General features: G+C 48.4%; 1 protein-coding gene across 1 annotated transcript; it reads right to left on the reverse strand.

Annotated features, from left to right (window-relative positions):
• Positions 1-945: 945 nt before the first annotated feature.
• EXOSC2 (exosome component 2) lies at positions 946-11,749 on the reverse strand. Its single transcript, XM_064376995.1, has 9 exons — positions 11,616-11,749; positions 9,905-10,006; positions 7,610-7,655; positions 7,293-7,382; positions 6,218-6,283; positions 4,995-5,063; positions 3,610-3,786; positions 2,761-2,889; positions 946-2,248 (listed from the first exon to the last, which is right to left on the reverse strand). Exons 1-9 carry the CDS (start codon positions 11,735-11,737, stop codon positions 2,168-2,170), a joined length of 882 nt encoding a protein of 293 aa, XP_064233065.1. The 5' UTR covers positions 11,738-11,749; the 3' UTR covers positions 946-2,167.
• Between the last annotated feature and the right edge of the window lie 6,813 nt (positions 11,750-18,562).

Below are 18,562 nucleotides of genomic sequence, written 5' to 3' on the forward strand. Positions count from 1 at the left end.
TTGCACTCCAGCCTGGGTATCAAGAGCGAAACTCCGTCTCAAAAAAAAAAAAAAAAAAAAAAAAAAAGTCAGGTATGGTGGCATGTCACGTGCCTGTGACCCAGCTACTCAGGAGACTGATAAGTTCACTTGAGCCTAGGAGGCAGAGGCTCCAATGAGCTGTGATCATGCTACCACACTCCAGCCTGGGTGACAGAGACCTGTCACTCTCAGAAAAATTAAGTGAGGTAAGAAGTTGTTCATTGTGTTGTTATTTAAAAAACGTACCAAGAGCCGAGTTGTTTTTTTTTTTTTTTGAGACGGAGTCTTGCTCTGTCACCCAGGCCAGAGTACAGTGGTGCAATCTTGGCTCACTGCAACCTCCGCCTCCTGCGTTCAAAGAATTCTCTGCCTCAGCCTCCTGAGTAGCTGGGATTACAGGTGCCTGCCACCACACCCACCTAATTATTTTGTATTTTTAGTAGAGATAGGTTTTCACCATGTTGGCCAGGCTGGTCTTTAACTCCTGACCTCAGGCGATTTGCCCACCTGTTTCCCAAAATGCCGGGATTACAGGCACACAGTACCCTTTTAAAAAATGCTCCCCCATGCCGGGCGAGGTGGCTCACGCCTGTAATCCCAGCACTTTGGTAGGCTGAGGTGGGCGATTCATGTCAGGAATTTGAGACCAGCCTGACCAACATGGTAAAATCCCGTCTCTACTAAAAATACAAAAATTAGCCAAGTGTGGTGGCGTGCACCTGTAATCCCAGCTACACAGGAGGCTGAGGCAGGAGAATCGCTGGAATCCGGGAAGCACAGGCTGCAGTGAGCCAAGATCATACCACTGCGCTCCAGCCTGGGCAACAGAGCAAGACTCCATCTCAGAAAAAAAAAAGTTCCCCTAAGCCTAAATCAGGGCACCATTTTTAGATAGTCATCAGAAAAAAAACAAGGCACAGGAAGTCACATTCTTCAGTAGAACTTCTGTCTTTTTATCTTTTAACCCTGAATTATCCAGAAATTAATGCACCACTACTTCGATTATAGGAGGAAAACAGCTTTGCTTTTCCAGTCTCCATTTTTCTTATTTTCTTCATGTTTATCAGAGTACATGGTCCCAGAACATTCACTCTATTATCATGAATAATTCAGCATCTTACAAAGCACCCTCCAAGCAGGACAGATAAAGGCAGCCTGGTGTAGACATAATTGCATCTATGGCCAGAAGGAATATGCAACAGAAAATCAGATTCCAATGAAGCAAAGGCTGCTTGGTTTTTGTTTTTGTTTTTTTTTTTTGAGACAGAATCTCGCTCTGTTGCTCAGGCTGGAGTACAGTGGCACAATCTCGGCTCATTGCAACTTCCGCCTCCCAGGTTCAAGCAATTCTCCTGCCTCAGCCTCCCGAGTAGCTGGGAATACAGTTACCCACCACCACACATGGCTAATATTTGTATTTTCAGTAGAGACGGAGTTTCACCATTTTGGCTAGGCTGGTCTCAAACGCCTGACCTCGTGATCCACCTGCCTCGGCCTCCCAAAGTGCTGAGATTATAGGCATGAGCCACTGCACCTGGCCGCTTTTCTGGATTTTTAGTAGAGACAGGGTTTCACCATGTTGGCCAGGCTAGTCTCAAACTGCTGACCTCAGGTAATCCGCCCGCCTCGGCCTCCTGAAGTGTTGGGATTACAGGCATGAGCCACTGCGGCTGGCCCGCTTGGTTAACTTTATTCTTCCAGCTTTACCAGCTACATTCTCAGTCATTTAAAGGATATAGGAATGGAGACCAAAACAGACCATTTGGGGGTCAGGGATGCCATGCTTCTACTGGGGCAATTTTATGGGGCACTGTGCCTTGCGAATGATGTGAGTGGAAGACAAAGGATTCTCCGTATTATCCAGGATGGGAGTCCATTCGGCTGGAACGCTGTGCACTTTGGAAGACCTAAAACTATCCCCTAATGCTGGGACTCAGCCAGCAAACCAAGGGAGCATTGTTCACCTGCCATCGAGGCTTGACGTCAGGACAGGAGAAAGCAGGCCTGCGAGCTGGAGGCAGCCACGGGGCCGTCAATGCAAACAAAGTGATGACCTCTCAAGTCTTTGCAGAGCCACATATGGGGACCACACATCACCATCTTCACTCCTGCAAGGTCCGCAGTCCTGTCCTTCTGGAGCACCTCCTTATCCCTCCTGTTCTAAAAGCCTCTGGCGTGTTTCCATCACAATCTCCTCCATTATTTCTGGCTTTAAGATGTCTTTGATCTGAAAAAAGGAAAAGGCATTTATTCAGAAAAGAAACCAGCCATAAACAGACCACCAAGCCAATCCAAACATAAATCAAGCTGTTAACATAAACCTTCTGTATTCCTTTCATGTCTCAGAGACTGAGCGTTACAAGATACTATCTGCTAGAAGCAGCCTAATAAATCAGCAAGATTCTGAGATACAGCCGACAAGAACAAAAATATTCTGACATCCATCCAAAAGATGGCTGAAATTTGGGATGAGTAAGATCAAGTCCAGAGGGCTGCTCTCATAAACTAGTTCCACCTGACACCTCCATCCCCCACCAAATCCTTAGATTGACGCTAGACATTGAGAAGATTGCAAGTGTCTCAGGGAAAGATCTAGCAGACACTCATTAAGGCTGTTTCCAGGCCAGTCCATATTGATGGATATTGGGAAAGTATGGGGGAGACGTGCAGATTGTCTCTGAGTAAACAACAGAGCAGCTCGCAGATCAGTGAAAAAGCGAGAAGCCCTGGGGAGAATACCTGATGTGGCAGGGATGCTTCATAGCAGTAGAGGATGCTGGTATCGTACAGCATCATCCTTTGAGTTACCAGCGAGACAATGCAGTTCCGAAGCCGGGAAATCACCTCCCGATCAGCAAGAGAGACGGGCTATAAGGGGATGCGGAGGAGGAGGAAAGGGAAATATAAACAGGACCAAAATACGTGACCAGCCAAAGAAAATCACAAATAAATCATTGATGACTCACACAGTATCACTCTGGAACTCCAAACCAACCAACCAGCTAAATCCAAGGGAGATTAAAAAGAATGGGACTGGGTGCAGTGGCTCACCCCCGTAATCCTAGCACTTCAGGAGGCTGAGGTGGGCAGATCACAAGATCAGGAGTTTGAGACCAGCCTGACCAACATGGTGAAACCCTATCTCTACTAAAAATACAAAAATTAGCCAAGCATGGTGGTGCATGCCTGTAATCCCAGCTACTCAGAAGGCTGAGGTAGGAGAATCACTTGAACCTGGAGGCAGAGGCTTCAGTGAGCCGAGGTCATGCCACTGCACCCCAGCCTGGGGGACAGAGCGAGAGTTCGTCTCAAAAAAGAAAAAAAAATGGCCTCTTCACTTCTTCAGTGGCTCTCTGGCTATTACCCTGCAACTTCGCCATCTCTGCCAACAAGGCTGAAACCATTCACTGAGTTCATCCCTTTAGAAGAGAGAAGACCATACGGGTTGATGAATACACCTTGATGGAAAGTCAGAGTGACTCAGACTACAGCAATAACATAGTCAAAAACGAGCAACTCCGCCGGCCACAGAAACACAGCCAAGACCGAGCCTCCCCCTCCCACCGACGGCGGCCAGGGTTTGCTCACCTCCAGGTTTGCCGTGAAGCCCCCTGCTTCCTCTTCTTTGTGCTCAGGTGTTGGGTAAATCCAGAGGAAGCCGTTGTTGCCCAGAATCACTGAGGCACCACACGGCAAGTCATGAAAGTGGGTCTTCTGCCGTTTCACCAGGGACGGGGAAACCTGGACCAAAACCCCCTGACCTAGCTAAAGAAACACATCGCAACGCTAGGTCACTGCAGGGTCCTCAGCGGGGTGAATGGAGAGGAGACTACAGAACACACACCCTAAGTATATTCCACACCGTGTCGTTCCTGTTCGAAATTGTTGTCGCCTACACGCACATACAGAGCACACATTCTTGCAGAGAACACTTCGGGACTCACGGGTTATTCATACATCCCAACAGAAGGTGCCTTTCAATCTCTTCTCTGTCATTTCCCTTTGCAGCCTTCCTTGCACTCTAAGCCAGAGCTTATGTGCCAGACATTAGAGAAGCGGAAGCCAATGAGGAAGTGAGCTTGAGCGTCCTGCTGGCCCAGGGGCACTGTATCGTTCCACGACTCTAGCTTACACCCGAACCCCAAACACTTATCATGCCTCTGAGATGTGCGCCTCTGGGTAGGAGAGGAGATGGGTGGAGCTAGGTGCAAATCCATGTCTGGTCCTGGCAGGCCAGCTCCAAGTCCACGTCCTGCCAGGGAGAGTCCGTAGGACCCAGGGCTGTGAAAGTCAGCATATTGCAGCAGTCCTCCACCTACTCCATGTACATGAACGTGACTGGCTGCAGCCACTCCATTAAGGGAAGAGGTTTTTGTTCCACTCAGAAAACAAAAACATTCACCCAGATAAAGCTAAGAGACTAGTAAATCCTCATTTGTTTTAGGAAGTATGCTCTCCTTACAATAATAAATAGCTTCAATAATGCAACCTCGTACAAGAAAAGCAGTGAAATTCCATTTAGAGGCTCAGATGACAGAGCAAGCTTTGCCAGCAATAACATCCACTGTACCCATTGGACGTTTGTCTAAGGGCTGTTTCGCCAGGCCCAGCCTCCCTTTGTTCCCAGGATGGCCTCAGCCCCGGCCCCAGTGCTGAGCTGCAGCGCCCCCTGGAGGAAGAGAGACAGCTGCGCCTCCCAACCCACAGCTGGAGGGGCTCTTCTGCTAGAAGAGTCAGTCTACTTGGAGAAAAAGGATAAAACTTGCCCTTTACAAGGCTACTGACCCATCACCCTGTGAACCCTGACCTCCCTGCTGTTACGTTCAAGGAACACAATCAGTTTGTGGGATGCCAGCCTCTATTAACGCTTAGCTACTGGGTCTCTTTAGACCAGAATTCCAGAGAGCTATGCGGATTCAGAAATAGCCTTGGAGTCTTGGTCAGCAAAGAGGAACATCAAAAGCCTGACTTACTTTTCCGTATTTCAGGCTCCTTGTGTGCAGAGAGACAGCTCCGTCAGAGAACACTGCCTGGACCTCAGCCTGGCCAGGGTGATGAAGGAACAAACAGCAGCCTCGGCCACACACTGTCCCATCCCCAGCAGCCTCTGCCACACACTGTCCCGTCCCCAGCAGCCTCTGCCCCTTGGCCCCACACCTCCATCTTTTCCTCCCATCTGCAATGGTCCAGCTCAACAATCTTAGACAGACCCAGAGAATATCACTGTGACGTTACCCCTTAGTTTTCATGAATACCTTTTTTAAAAAAATAGAGACAAAGGCCGAGTGTGGGGGCTCATGCCTGTAATCCCAGTACTTTGGGAGGCCAAGGCAGGCAGATCACCTGTCAGGAGTTCAAAAGCAGCCTGGCCAACATGGTGAAACCCCGTGTCTACTAAAAATACAAAAATTAGCTAGGCATTGTACACACCTGTAATCCTAGCTACTTGAGAGGCTGAGGCAGGAGAATCGCTTGAACCCAAGAGGCAGAGGTTGCAGTGAGCCATGATGGTGCCAGTGCACTCCAGCCTGGGCAACAGAGCTAGACTCTGTCTCAAAATAAATAAATAAATAAAAATAAAATAGAGACAGTATTGCTGTCACCCAGGCTGGAATGCAGTGGTGTGATTATAGCCCACTGTAGCTCTGAGCTCCTGGGCTCAAGCAACCCTCTGGACCCAGCCTCCTGAGTAGCTAGGACTACAGGCACATGCTACCATGCCCAGCTAATTTATTTTTGGTTTATTTTTTTGCAGACATGGGGGTCTTGCTATGTTGCCCAGGCTGGTCTTGAACTCCTAGATTCGAGCAATCCTCCCTCCTTGGCCGTCCAAAGCACTGGGATTACAGGCATAAGCCACCACACCTGGCCTGTCATTAATACCTTGATGTGAACAACACCTTTTCCACTCCCTAGGATAAAAGTTAACGTCATTAACAAAAGCCTAGCTTAAAGCACAGGCCATCGTGCGTTCCAAGACCCAAAGGAAAGACTTAGCAGCCGGTCTGAACAAGAGCTGACGAGTCAGCCTGAGTTAAGGAGGCTGAGAAAGGAGGCAGCAGAGCCCGACACTTGGTCTAAGACTCGGATCCCTCCAAGGATGGCATGGCTCCTCTGTCAGAGACATGCGGTGGAAGGCCCATTGCCTAGCCTTATAGAAAAGCATCAAGAGGCCGGAGCGCAAAGTGCAGGATACACTGATAAGGTCGCCCTCTTGTAAGAAACCTCTCATTGCAAGCTCATCTTCTGCAGATCTTCTCCTCTGAAATAAACAAAGAAATGACATTAATTAAGCCAGATCCTCAGAAAGGTCGCCATCACTTCTTCCTCTTTCACTTCCTTTTGAGATTTGTGAGGCCAACCACAATATTCAAGCACTGAGAACTATGGCGAGAGTAGTATACCCAAGCCACTTGAGGGGAATCAGAGTGATAATCAAGACTTTCCGTCTCGAGAGACTTTTTTGCAGCTCCTCTTCTCTTCCTCTTTTGCTCCCTTCTCGACATTTCCACACTCACCTCCCACGACAGCTCTCTGCGATCCAGGAGGACTAGACTAACTCCTGTGCTCACACATCTCCCTTTATCTCAGATTCCTTGAACTAGTCATTTCGAGTCTCTCCATCCTTCCAGGATCAACTCCAATGCCTGTCTTTCCTATGAGCTTCTCTCACTGAAATTAACCACTCCTTTTGCAAAACCACACGCTTATATTTTCTTCCACTGCCAGGTAGTGGATCAGTTATCTTATATCCCCTGCTAGGGAACTCAACCGTGCTTGGCATTCCACAGAGCGTGGCACAGTAAGCCTCTCTGTAAATACACGCTGGACTGAAGATAAAGGTCAACCACGGTATTTTACAGAAGGCTGTGGCTTAGTTACTGTGGTTGTCTGGAATAACCAAATGCCTTTCAATTCACAAAAAACTAATGTAAAGACAACTTTTCAAGGAACATCTTCATTGTGCAAAGCTGGTATGTCCAGAAAAGGAAAATTATTCCAAGGATCTAAGAGCTTCTCTCCCCAACTCTGTTGGGATCTCACCCCATGGATGTTTCTCATCCTACCATATGCCAACTGCTTCCTGTTTTGGGAGACCTAGGCAGGGTGAAAAGTCTACATACACATCCAGGCAGCAAACTTCACAGCAGACAAACCGGAGTCGAAGGGGCAACCTCGCTGTAAAGCAAACTCCTCTGGTGGAACAAAGGGTCCCACAGCTCCCCCCAGCCCACGGAGCCCTAGTCCACGGCCCCGGCTGCAGCCCTTACCAGCTCTCCTCCAGGAAGGTTCATGGACGAGAGCAGCAAGACCGAATCCAGCCTGGAGTTGGTCTCCACCTTCCACCTCTTCTGTTGAACCTATAAGCCAAGGTCCACACCTGGACACATGCTCCAGGGACAGAAGCTCACATCCTACGTCACCAGTAATCTCAAACCGAACAAGTCACATATTTACATCAGAGGTCACACAACAGCCAAATGCAATGAACGCCTTTTTCATGTAACTACGTGTGGAATGACTGTCCCGTTTATTAAATCACCAGCCTGACTTGACTTTGTAGAAACCGATCTGATATCGACTTTACCTCTGTGATTCTTCCCACTACAATGTCTCCTACTTCACCAATGTATCTGAAAGATAAAACACAAGATATTCATCCATCCGTGAGCAGACTTTTTTATAAGACCACACATCATTTGAGACGTCGGTTAAACAGGATGAGAGCCTTGAACAGGCACCACATTCAGCAAACTTCAAGCGTTCCTCCATGTATAGTCTCCAATAACTATCCTTAAACATATCACTATCCAAGTAGTTCATTTAGCCTAAAAACCCTATTTTGTTCGATTACACGACAATGAAAAACATGGACTATTTTCCGGCAGCACGTGGATGAGTTCTGCACCAGTCAAAGGAAGAGAAAAGAAATCTGAGCCAGGACGCCAACCACAAGAGTCTGCTCACTGTCTCCCCACTCACTCACTGCCTGCTCCTCTCAAGCCCCTTTGCTAATTCCTCATCCACGATTCTAATGAGATGTACTTGGTGCTGAGACTAAGTCCTTAGACCTCTTCGCTTTTCGGCCACTCAACCTCATACCTTTAAAACACCACTGATGACTGTGCCACACTCCTGAATTCCAAATCCTACTCACCTGCTAGCTATCCAACCCTGACATTTAGGTAACTAATAGGCATTTTCAAATGTATCAAGTGCCAAACTAAGGCCCCTCCAGTCTGTCATAGCAAACCAAGATAGGAGATGAGTTATCCCCATCTCAGTCAACAGGGACTCCATCCCCTCAGTTGCTCAGGCCAAAAACCTTGGAGAGTTCCCTGATTCTTCTCTCCCTCACACATGCTCCAGGACAAGTCCAATAGCAAATCCTGCTGGCTCTACCCTTAAAACATATGCAGGAGGCCAGGCGCGGTGGCTTATGCTTGTAATCCCAGCACTTTGGGAGGCCAAGGTGGGCAGATCACCTGAGGTCAGGAGTACAAGATCAGCTGGACCAACATAGTGAAACCCCATCTCTACTAAAAATACAAAATTAGCCAGGCTTGGTGGTGCATGCCTGTAATCCCAGCTACTCAGGAGGCTGAGGCAGGAGAATTGCCCAAACCCGGGAGGCCGAAGTTGTGGTGAGCCAAGATGGCGCCATTGCGCTCCAGCCTGGGAAACAAGAGTGAAACTCCGTCTCAAAAAAAAGAAAAAACAAAACAAAACATATGAGAAAGAAAAAGAAAAAAATACATATGCAGGAAATAAAAGGCATCCAAATTGGAAAGGAAGAAATAAAAATTTATTTCTATTCACAGATGACTAGGTCCTATATACAGTAAAGCCGAAAGAATACAAAAACCCAACACCTCTTCATGATTTTAAAACAACACTCAGAAAATAAAATCGCTCCTCCACCTTCCACTGCTACCAACTTGGTCCAAGCCACCATCGCTTCAGATCATGAGTATGGTCCCCAACCCATCTCCCTTAGCTTGCCCCATCCCCCTTCAATCTCCCATCAGTAGCCAGAGTGAGCTGAAGTCCACACCAAGTCTCTCCTCTGCTCCACCCCCACCAGTGGCTTCCCAGATCATGCAAAATAAAAGCCAAAATGCTTACTGTGGCAAAGAAGGCAGGCCCATGTCCACCCACCTCAGCTCTCTGCTTATATCTGCCCCTACTCTCTGCTTCACTCACTCTGTTCCAACCCTACTGTCTTGCTTTCTGGGGCTAACCTTTATTAAATGCTTCTAGGTATCAGGCCCTGTGCTAAATACATGCACCATCTCACTGAATTCTAAAAAAAATCCTAAGCCAGGCGCAGTGGCTCATGCCTGTAATCCCAGCACTTTGGGAGGCCAAGGTGGGGGGAATCATCTGAGGTCAGCAGTTTGAGACCAGCCTGGCCAACATAGTGAAACCCTGTCTCTTCTAAAAATATAAAAAAATTAGCCAGGTGTGGTGGCGGGCACCTGTAATCCCAGCTACTTGGGAGGCTGAGGCAGCAGAATTGCTTAAACTTGGGAGGTGGAGGTTGCGGTGAGCAGATGGTGCCACTGCACTCCAGCCTGGATGACAGAGTGAGACTCTATCTCAAAAAAAAAAGAAAGAAAAAGAAAGAAAATCCTATGAAGTAGGCCATACTGTATAGTCACTTTCAGAGGAGGTAACCAAGGTTTGGAGAGGTGACATAACATGGGGAAACCTCTGAAGCCTGCGCTGCTCTGCACCACCCACCTATAGTGCATGGTCAAAACCACAGACTTACAGCAGGATGGGGCAGGCAGGGGTAGGGTGGGGGCAGAGGGGAGGCAGAAAGAGCCTGGCTGTACAACCTGGATGCCGCAAGAAAGGGAATACACACCTTTGTTCTCACCTGGTTTTCAAAGCTTTCACACAGATCAACTTGTTCACTCTCTCCACAGAGCCGGCCACAGACGCGACGAGCTTCTCCTCTCCCATGTACGTTCCGTGGCCCCTGATGCAAGGCGAAGACACAAAGAAAGGATCCCAGGGTAACTCTTGAGGTGCCCTCTCTCCCTTCAAGAACAAAGTGTTCCTCAAAGCTAACAGGCTCCCCCTGTAAAGCCTGTGCTGGCTGCTCCCTCCGTCTTCAGTGCTCCTTGTCCAGACATCTACTCGGAGGTCACTCCTCCCACTCAGGTCTGCTCGGATGGCACTCTCTCCAGCAGGCCCACCTGGACCAGGCCACTGAAAACACAGCCCACCCCCAACCGCGTTGCCACCCTCCCACCGTCTTCCATTTACCCTGCTCCACTTTCTCCCCATTGCGTTTATTGCCTAATGTTCTGAATAACTTATTCGTTGCACTTATTGTCCATCTCTCCCTGTTAGCACTCCACCAGGACAGAGATTTTTCACTCTGCTGTTCTATCCCAACGGCACAAAATGTAAACATATGTTGAAAGCATTCATCAAAGAATGAATCTGAAGATTTCCTAGGGGCCGAGCATGATGGCCCACGCCTGTAATCCCAGCACTTTGGGAGGCCGAGTCGGGTGGATCACTTGCAGTCAGGAGTTCGAGACCAACCTGACCAACATGGTGAAACCCCATCACTACTAAAAATACAAAAATTAGTTGGGCGTGGTGGCATATACCTGTAATCCCAGCTACTTAGGAGGCTGAGGCAGGAGAATCGCTTGAACCCGGGAGGCAGAGGTTGCAGTGAGTCCAGACCGCACCACTACATTCCAGTTTGGGCGACAAAGCGAGACTTCCTCTCAAAAAGGAGGAAAAAAAAAGATCTTCTAGGATCCACTAACCTTAAACTAACAGGTTAAAGGGCAATGCTATGAATGTTGTGCCCCTTGTATATATACAGGTACAAAAAAATAAAAGTTTGAAATACCACTAGTGTTAACTATGATGATGATGATATATATAATGGCTGGTTGTACTTCTTTTCTTACGTAATTATCTAATTTACTCCTCATTGCCGTATCATACTGTTATCACTATCTTAACAGAAGAGGAAACTGGCCGGGGCAGAGGCAATGCAGCTAATAAATGCGATGGTAGCAGGACTGGAAGGAACCCCAACTGTCTGACTCAAGAGCCTGCCCTCTTAACTACAACGCACTGTACTGCACCCCTTAGCTTCAAACTGTGTGTAAATGGGTGCAGGCAGCGCAATATAACGGTTTGCCCTAAGCTCGAACAATTACGGATTCTAAACTGAAGAGAAGGAGGCCAAGTCAAGAACGCTCACCGTCCCCTCGGACAGCTGAAAACTGGAGAGAGAGCCTGCTCCTAACCCTCTCCAGTTTGCCAAGTCTCCTACAAGGAAGCCTCAAAGATTTGGACTTCAGGCAGAAAACTCAAAAGTCACAGCCACCGGAGGTCAGGAGTGGAGGGTTTCAGGAAGCGGAGACGAATGCAGACGGGGACACACAAGATGCCGGGGGCAAGAAGCACGAGGCTCGGAAGCGAGACGAGTAGGACGCTCAAGAGATGTGCCCTGGGTCCCGCGGTGAGTTATGGTCACTCAGGGATACGAGGCCTGGACCACGTGCAGAGCCCCGAAGCGCTCTCTGAAGCCTAGACTCCCCCAAGTCTCCACGTACCGCATGAATCCCGTGTCCGTAGTGATTGTGTCCCCCGGAACCACTAGATGTTTCTTAGTGTCGCGGCCCAGTCTCTCGCTAAGAGGCTTGCGAGCCACTGGAAGCCTCATCTCCATCGCCATCTTGGCGCCAAAGAGTTGCGCAGACGCAGCTCAGCCAGGAGCCGCAATATCCGGCTCCGCAACTCCCGGCAGCGTTCGGAGGGGCGGGGAAGGGCGGGGCCTCGGTGCAGCGACCAATGAGAACTCACGGTCTGGAGGCCATGTTTACAATTGGCAACCATAAGGCGAACCCGAAGGGAAGGGAACCGAGCTGCCATGTTTACTATTGGTAAGGGAGAACCTTTGGAATAATAAAATCTCACCTTGTGTGACTTTTTACCAAAACTCTCTCTCTCTCTCTTTTTTTTTTAAGATGGGGTTTCACCATGTCGGTCAGGCTGGTCTTGAACTCCCGACTTCAGGTGATCCGCCCACCTTGGCCTCCAAAGTGCTTGGATTACAGGCGTGAGCCACCGCGCCCGGCCACCAAAACTCTCTTGTACTTATCATCCCATTTATTGTTTATCAGGGTTAGAAATAATTGAAAAACGGAATTCTGAGTTTCTGTCCAATTCTAAGCTGTTGAAATCCGATATTTTGTAAGAGAGAGCTCAGGAGGATGGAGAGATGGGATCTACAGAAACACTATTTGAACAGAAAGAAGAGCCCCACTCCACACCATTCCTAGTAGTCCCAGTATTCTACGTTCCTGCCGCCCTGTGGATACTGGCTCAGCATCATCATCTATAACCCCCAAACCGGGTTCCAGATGCTTCTCACTTGGTTCTGTCTTTTCATAAAGACTCCTTTGAGCAAGCTAATTTACGCCAATATTTCTTTTGGAAAAAAAGTAAAAAATCGTCTAAGAAAATAGGTCAAACCTTGCAAGCCAGTATATTTGGTAGGGAAGGCAAGTGCGCACATAATAGAAAGATCTTGGCTTGCATTTAGTCATACAGCGAGTTGAGCGCTCTGTGTGTGCCAGGCGCTGTTCTAAGGATTCAGCGGGGAATAGACGGATGTCTCTGGATTTTCCTGCTGCTCCGTTTTATTTATTTTATTTTATTTTGAGACGTAGTCTCGCTCTGTCGCCCATGCTGGAATGTAGAAGCAGGCTCTTGGCTCACTGCAACCTCCACCTCCCAGGTTCAAGCAATTCTCCTGCCTCGGCCTCCCAAGTATCTGAGATTGCAGGTGCATGCCATACCGCCCGGCTAATTTTTGTATTTTTAAATAGACACTGGGTTTCACTATGTTGGTCAGGCTGGTCTCGAACCCTTGACCTCGTGATCCTCCCGCAATAGCCTCCCATTACAGGTGTGAGCCACCGCGCCCAGGTGCAGCTCCGTTTTAATAGGAACGTACCCCTCGCCCCTTCTCCCTGTCCCCCACTACCCTCTCCCTCTCCTTGCCCTGCATGGTTTGCAGCATTCACAAAAAACTAGTTGGGGAAGATAATTCCCCATGCACGGGGACTCTAAAGAGGATTAAATGAAATAATTTGCATCAGCTGTGGTCAGTAAAGCAGGTAAACCAAGTCCACCTCCTGAAGAAAGATCCATTGAGCTAATTGTTTTATCAGTCTCCAAAGGGTCAGCATTTCTTTCTCTTAAGGCTCACGACCACACTTAAGAAAGCCAGCCCTGGGCCGAGCGTGGTGGCTCATGTCTGTAATCCCAGTACTTTGGGAGGCCGAAGCGGGCGGATCACGAGATCCGTAGTTTGAGACCAGCCTGACCAACATAGTGAAACCCGTCTCTACTAAAAATACAAAAATTCCCGTTATGGTGCGCGCCTGTAATCCCAGCTACTCTGGAGGCTGAGGCAGGAGAATCGCTTGAACCTGGGAGGCTGAGGTTGCAGTGATCCGAGGTCACCCCTCACTTCACTACAGCCTGGGCGTTAGAGCGAGATTCCGTCTCAAAAAAAAAAAAAAAAAAAAAATTCCTGCCAACCCTGCCAGGGAGTGGATGACGTGAATGCTAGTGCCCCAAGGCCCTGGGTAATTGGGCTGCCAGACCCTCGCCCTCCGGGGTGCCTGGAGGAAGGCGCTAGAGAACAGCCCCACCGCCCAGTCCTTCCGAGGCCATAAGAGGGCAATGGTGTACTTCGAGCCCGCGTAGCCCCGGGAGCTGGGGAGCCACGCCCAGTGGAGCGAGAGTATGGGCCTGACGCCATCCCAGCTCATCCCGAGAGGGAGAGACGTTGCCTTTACCCCGCGCATTCTCACAACATTCACATTCACGGAGCCTGTCACAAAGTTGCATTATGGATACCAGTTTATGGAGGAGGGAATCGAGGCCCCAAAAGGACTGGAATTCATATTAGCACATGGCTGCAAGGCCGATGCGCCTTCCAACTGCCCGTGAGCCTGCACCGTTTGCCAAACATAACCCGAGTGCTTTACAAATGCTGTTATTTATTCCGCACTTTCAGCCCATCTTAGAGGCAGGCATTGCTATACCTGATGATCACTTGGGGCCACTGAGCCCCCGCAAACAGACCCGTAGCTGGGACTAGAATCCAAGACGCCAGACTTTCCCTTCCCCATCCCTACCCTATCACCCAGGCTGGAGTACAGTGACGTGATTATGGCTTACTGCAGCCTCAACCTCCTGGACTCAGGTGATCCTACCACTTCAGCCTCTTGAATAGCTCCGACTACAGGCACTTGCCACCAGGCTCAGCTAATTTTTTGTATCTGTTTTGTTAGAGACGAGGTTTCGCCATGTTGCCCAACCTGATCTCGAGCTCCTGAATGCCAGTGATCTGCCCACCTTGGCCTCCCAAAGTGCTGGGATTACCGGCATGAGCCACCGAGCCCGGCCACACTTACCCCTTTACCACCAGTAGACAAGTGGGCACCTAGAGACAGAGTGGCATATCCCAGGGGGCTTGTTAAAAGTATAGATTCCAGGCCAGGTGCGGTGGCTTACGCCTGTAATCTCAGCACTTTGGGAAGCCGAGGCAGGTGGATCACCTGAGGTCAGGAGTTTGAGACCAGGTTGGCCAACATGGTGAAACCCCATCTCTACTAAAAATAAAACATTAGCTGGGTGTGGTGGCATGTGCCTGTAGGCCCAGCTACTCAGGAGGCTGAGGCAGGAGAATCACTTGAACCCGAGAGGCAGAGGTTGCAGTGAGCTGAGATCATATCACCGTACTCCAGCCTGGGCGACAGAGTGAGATTCCATCTCAAAAAAAAAAAAAAAAAAAAAAGTGTAGATTCCTTAGGCATTGAGGCTGTAAACCCTGAATATCTGTGACAGATCTCAGTTAATGTAGAAAGTTTATTTTGCCGCCAGGCGCAGTGGCTCACGCCTGTAATCCCAGCACTTTGGGAGGCTAAGGTGGGTGGATCACCTGGGGTCAGAAGTTCGAGACCAGCCTGACCAATATGGTGAAACCCCGTCTTTTAAAAAAATAAAAAGAAGAAGTTTATTTTGCCCATATTGAAGATGTAGGCCTGTGACACAACCTGGAGGTGCTGACGACATGTGCCAAGGTGGTCAGAGCACAGTTTGATTTTACAACATTTCAGGGAGACATGAGGCATCAGTCAACATGTGCGAGATGAGAACATCCGTTCGGTCTGGAAAGGCAGGGCAACTCAAAGCTGGAAAGGGGCTTCCAGGTCATGGGTAGATAAGAAACAGAAGGTTGCATTGTTTTGTTTCTGATTAGTGTCTCTAAAGGAGGCAAGCATTTATCTCAGTGAGCAGAGGGGTGACTTTGAATAGAATGGGAGGCAGGTTTCCCTAAGCAGTTCCCAACTTGACTTGTCCCTTTAGGTTAGTGACTTTGGTACCCCAAGATTTATTTTTCTTTCACAAGTCTCTGCAAAGGTAAGGTCCAGAAGTCTGTGCATGTTTTAACTCCCTATGTAACTTCAGTGGCGGACAAGTTCTAAGATTCACTGATGCCCCCACATCTGTGCATCTCCAAAGCCACCGCCCCAGCCTGATCAGTGGCGTCTCTTACCAGGGAGATAACCTCCTAGCTTGTCTTCCTAATTCTACGTTTGTCCTTCCTACCATCCAATCTCCACACAGCAGCCAGAGGGAACTTTAAAAGCAGATTAAATCACTTCCCTGCTTCCACACTTCTTGACTCCTACCTGTCTCTGACCTCACTCTCATCCTAACCTACTGCATTACTCATTATGCTGCAGCCAGACTGTTACCAGTGGAGGGTGCCCAGGTTCCTGGTGTCTTGGTTAAAACACACAGGCAAAGCAAGGAAAGACTAAAGTAACAAAAGCAGAGGTTTATTGAAAAACAAAAGTACACTCCACAGGGTGAAAACAGCCCAAACAAAAGAGCTCAAACGCCTCCTTACAGAAGTTTCTGGGGTTTAAATACCCTATAAAGGTTTCCCATTGGTTATTTGGTGTACATCCTATGTAAATGAAGGAGTGGCCCATGATCAGTCTGATTGGTTGTGGAAAGTGACCAATCAGAGGCCGAAGTGAAGTTACAAGTTACACCCTGTGCAAATGTCTGATTGGTTGTGGAAAGTGATCAATCAGAGGCTGAAGTTAAGTTAGAAAGTTATACTCCTATGCAAATGAAGACTTGGCCCCCAACCAGCCTGATTGGTTGTGGGGAGAAACCAATCAGAGGTACTTTCAGTTTTTCATTGGCCACTTAGAAAAGCGGGGACTGCAAAGGGAGTAGCCTCTGGTTCTTTTGTTACTTGGACGTGGAAAGTTGGGGTTTTCCTTTTAATTTAGTTATTTAGTCATTTAGTTATTAGTTTTAGTTAATTTAGTCAGCGTAAATCAGCCTTATGTTCCCTGCTTCCAGATTCTATTCTTCTGCCTCAAGATCAGACGGCTTCAGCACCAAGCTCATCATCACTCCAGGGCTTTTCACTCTGGTCTCTTTCTGCATGAATTCTCTTCTCCCAGGTTTTTGTGTGGCTGGCTCCTTCTCCTCACTCACATCTTGCTCAAATATCACCTCCTCAGAGAAGACTTCCCTGATCACCTTATCTGGAATAACCCTCCAGTCCTTTTTTTTATCCCTTGATCCTGTTATACTTCTTGTCACTGAATTTTCTTTTCCTTCCTTCTTGCTTCTTTCCTTACGTCCTTTTTTTTTTGAACCAGAACCTTGCTCTTGTCACCCAGGCTGGAGTGCAGTGGCACCATCCTGGCTCATTGCAACCTCTGCCTCCTGGGTTCAAGCCATTATCCTGCCTCAGCCTCTCAGAGTAGCTGGGATTACAGGCACCTGCCACCATGCCCAGCTAATTTTTGTATTTTTAGGAGAGACGGGTTTTCACCATGTTGGCCAGGCTGGTCTCGAACTCCTAACCTCAAGTGGTCTGCCCACCTCAGCCTCCCTAGATTGCTGGGATTACAGGTGAGAGCCACCACGCGCAGCCTTGAATTTTCTTTTCTTTTCTTTTCTTTGTTCATTCATTGCAGTCTCCCTCCACTAAAACATGCGTATGCTGAAAACAGGGACTTTATCTGTTCTGTTAATCATATATCAGTGCTTAGAACCAGGCCTGGCACACAGGGCAGCCATAAAATATTTGTTGAAAAAATATGATATATTTACAAAATACAGATGTGCTTGTCTGCTCATAGCCTGCCTTCCCACAGGATATGAACTCCACAAATACCCGGACTGTCCATTTTGTTCACCGCCCAGTTCCTAGAACTATGCCTGATATATAGTAGGCCCTTGTATTAACCATGCCTTTGCTTTTCTGTACTCAGATGTTTTGACATTTTGGGGCCTCGCTCTTTCCAGGGTTAACTGGTTCCTGGAGAGAGTGAACAATTCACCCAGGAAGTGCCTTGCAAATGCACACCACCCAATCCACAGCCCATACCCACACACGCCTCCTTCATTAGGCGCTCTTACTCAGGGCCAGTATCCAGCTGCCCTGATCATCCCGAGGCCAGGCAGCAGACAACTAGGGAAAACCCTTCTACCCCAGCACCTCCTGCAATTATTCAAACCAACCAATCCTCAGCCTGCTTACCTTGCCTCGCCCATTCCTCCCCATGGAAACCACAATAAAGGCTCTCACTCATGTTTTCCCCTCCTTCCCTCTGCCGCCTGACCAACCCGGTGCGTTCCCGAGCCGCTCTGCACAGCGTGCCCTGCCTCTTGTTTCTAGAACAAAGATCTTTCTTCATGACAGTCATTTCCATGTCAGCATACCTTACAATACTTGATTAAAACAGATTTTTAGGACCCTTATAACAGCTCTGGGCCAGGCTCAATGACTCACACCTGTAATCCCAGCACTTTGGGAGGCTGAGGCAGGTGGATCACTTGAGGTCAGGAGTTCAAGACCAACCTGGCCAACATGGTGAGACCCCCATCTCTACTAAAAGTACAAAAATTAGCCGGGCGTGGTGGCGGGTGCCTGTAATCTCAGCTACTGGGGAGGCTGAGACAGGAGAATTGCTTGAACCTGGGAGGTGGAGGTTGCAGTGAGCCGAGATTATGCCGCTGTACTCCAGCCTGAGTGACAGAGCGAAAGAAAGAGCGAAAGAAAGAAAGAAAGAAAGGACAGCTCTCAGTAAATCTCTGTTGAATTGATAAATAAACTTTTTCTTTTTTTTTTTTGCATTGGAGTCTCACTTTGTCTACAGGTTGGAGTGCAGTGGTGTGATGTCGGCTCACTGCAACCTCCAACACCCTGGTTCAAGCGATTCTCCTGCCTCAGCCTCCCGAGTAGCTGGGATTACAGGCACACACCACCACCCCCAGCTAATTTTTTTGTATTTTTAGTAGAGATGGGGTTTCACCATGGTGGCCAGGATGGTCTTGATCTGACCTCATGATCTGCCCACCTCAGCCTCCCAAAGTGCTGGGATTACAGGTGTAAGCCACCATGCCCAGCGTAACTACATAAACTTTCTTTTTTTTTTTTTTTTTTTTG

The sequence above is a fragment of the Aotus nancymaae genome, unplaced genomic scaffold (genome assembly GCF_030222135.1).
Source record: "Aotus nancymaae isolate 86718 unplaced genomic scaffold, 86718_ANA_hifiasm-v0.15.2.pri h1tg000003l, whole genome shotgun sequence".
Lineage (NCBI taxonomy): Eukaryota > Metazoa > Chordata > Mammalia > Primates > Aotidae > Aotus > Aotus nancymaae.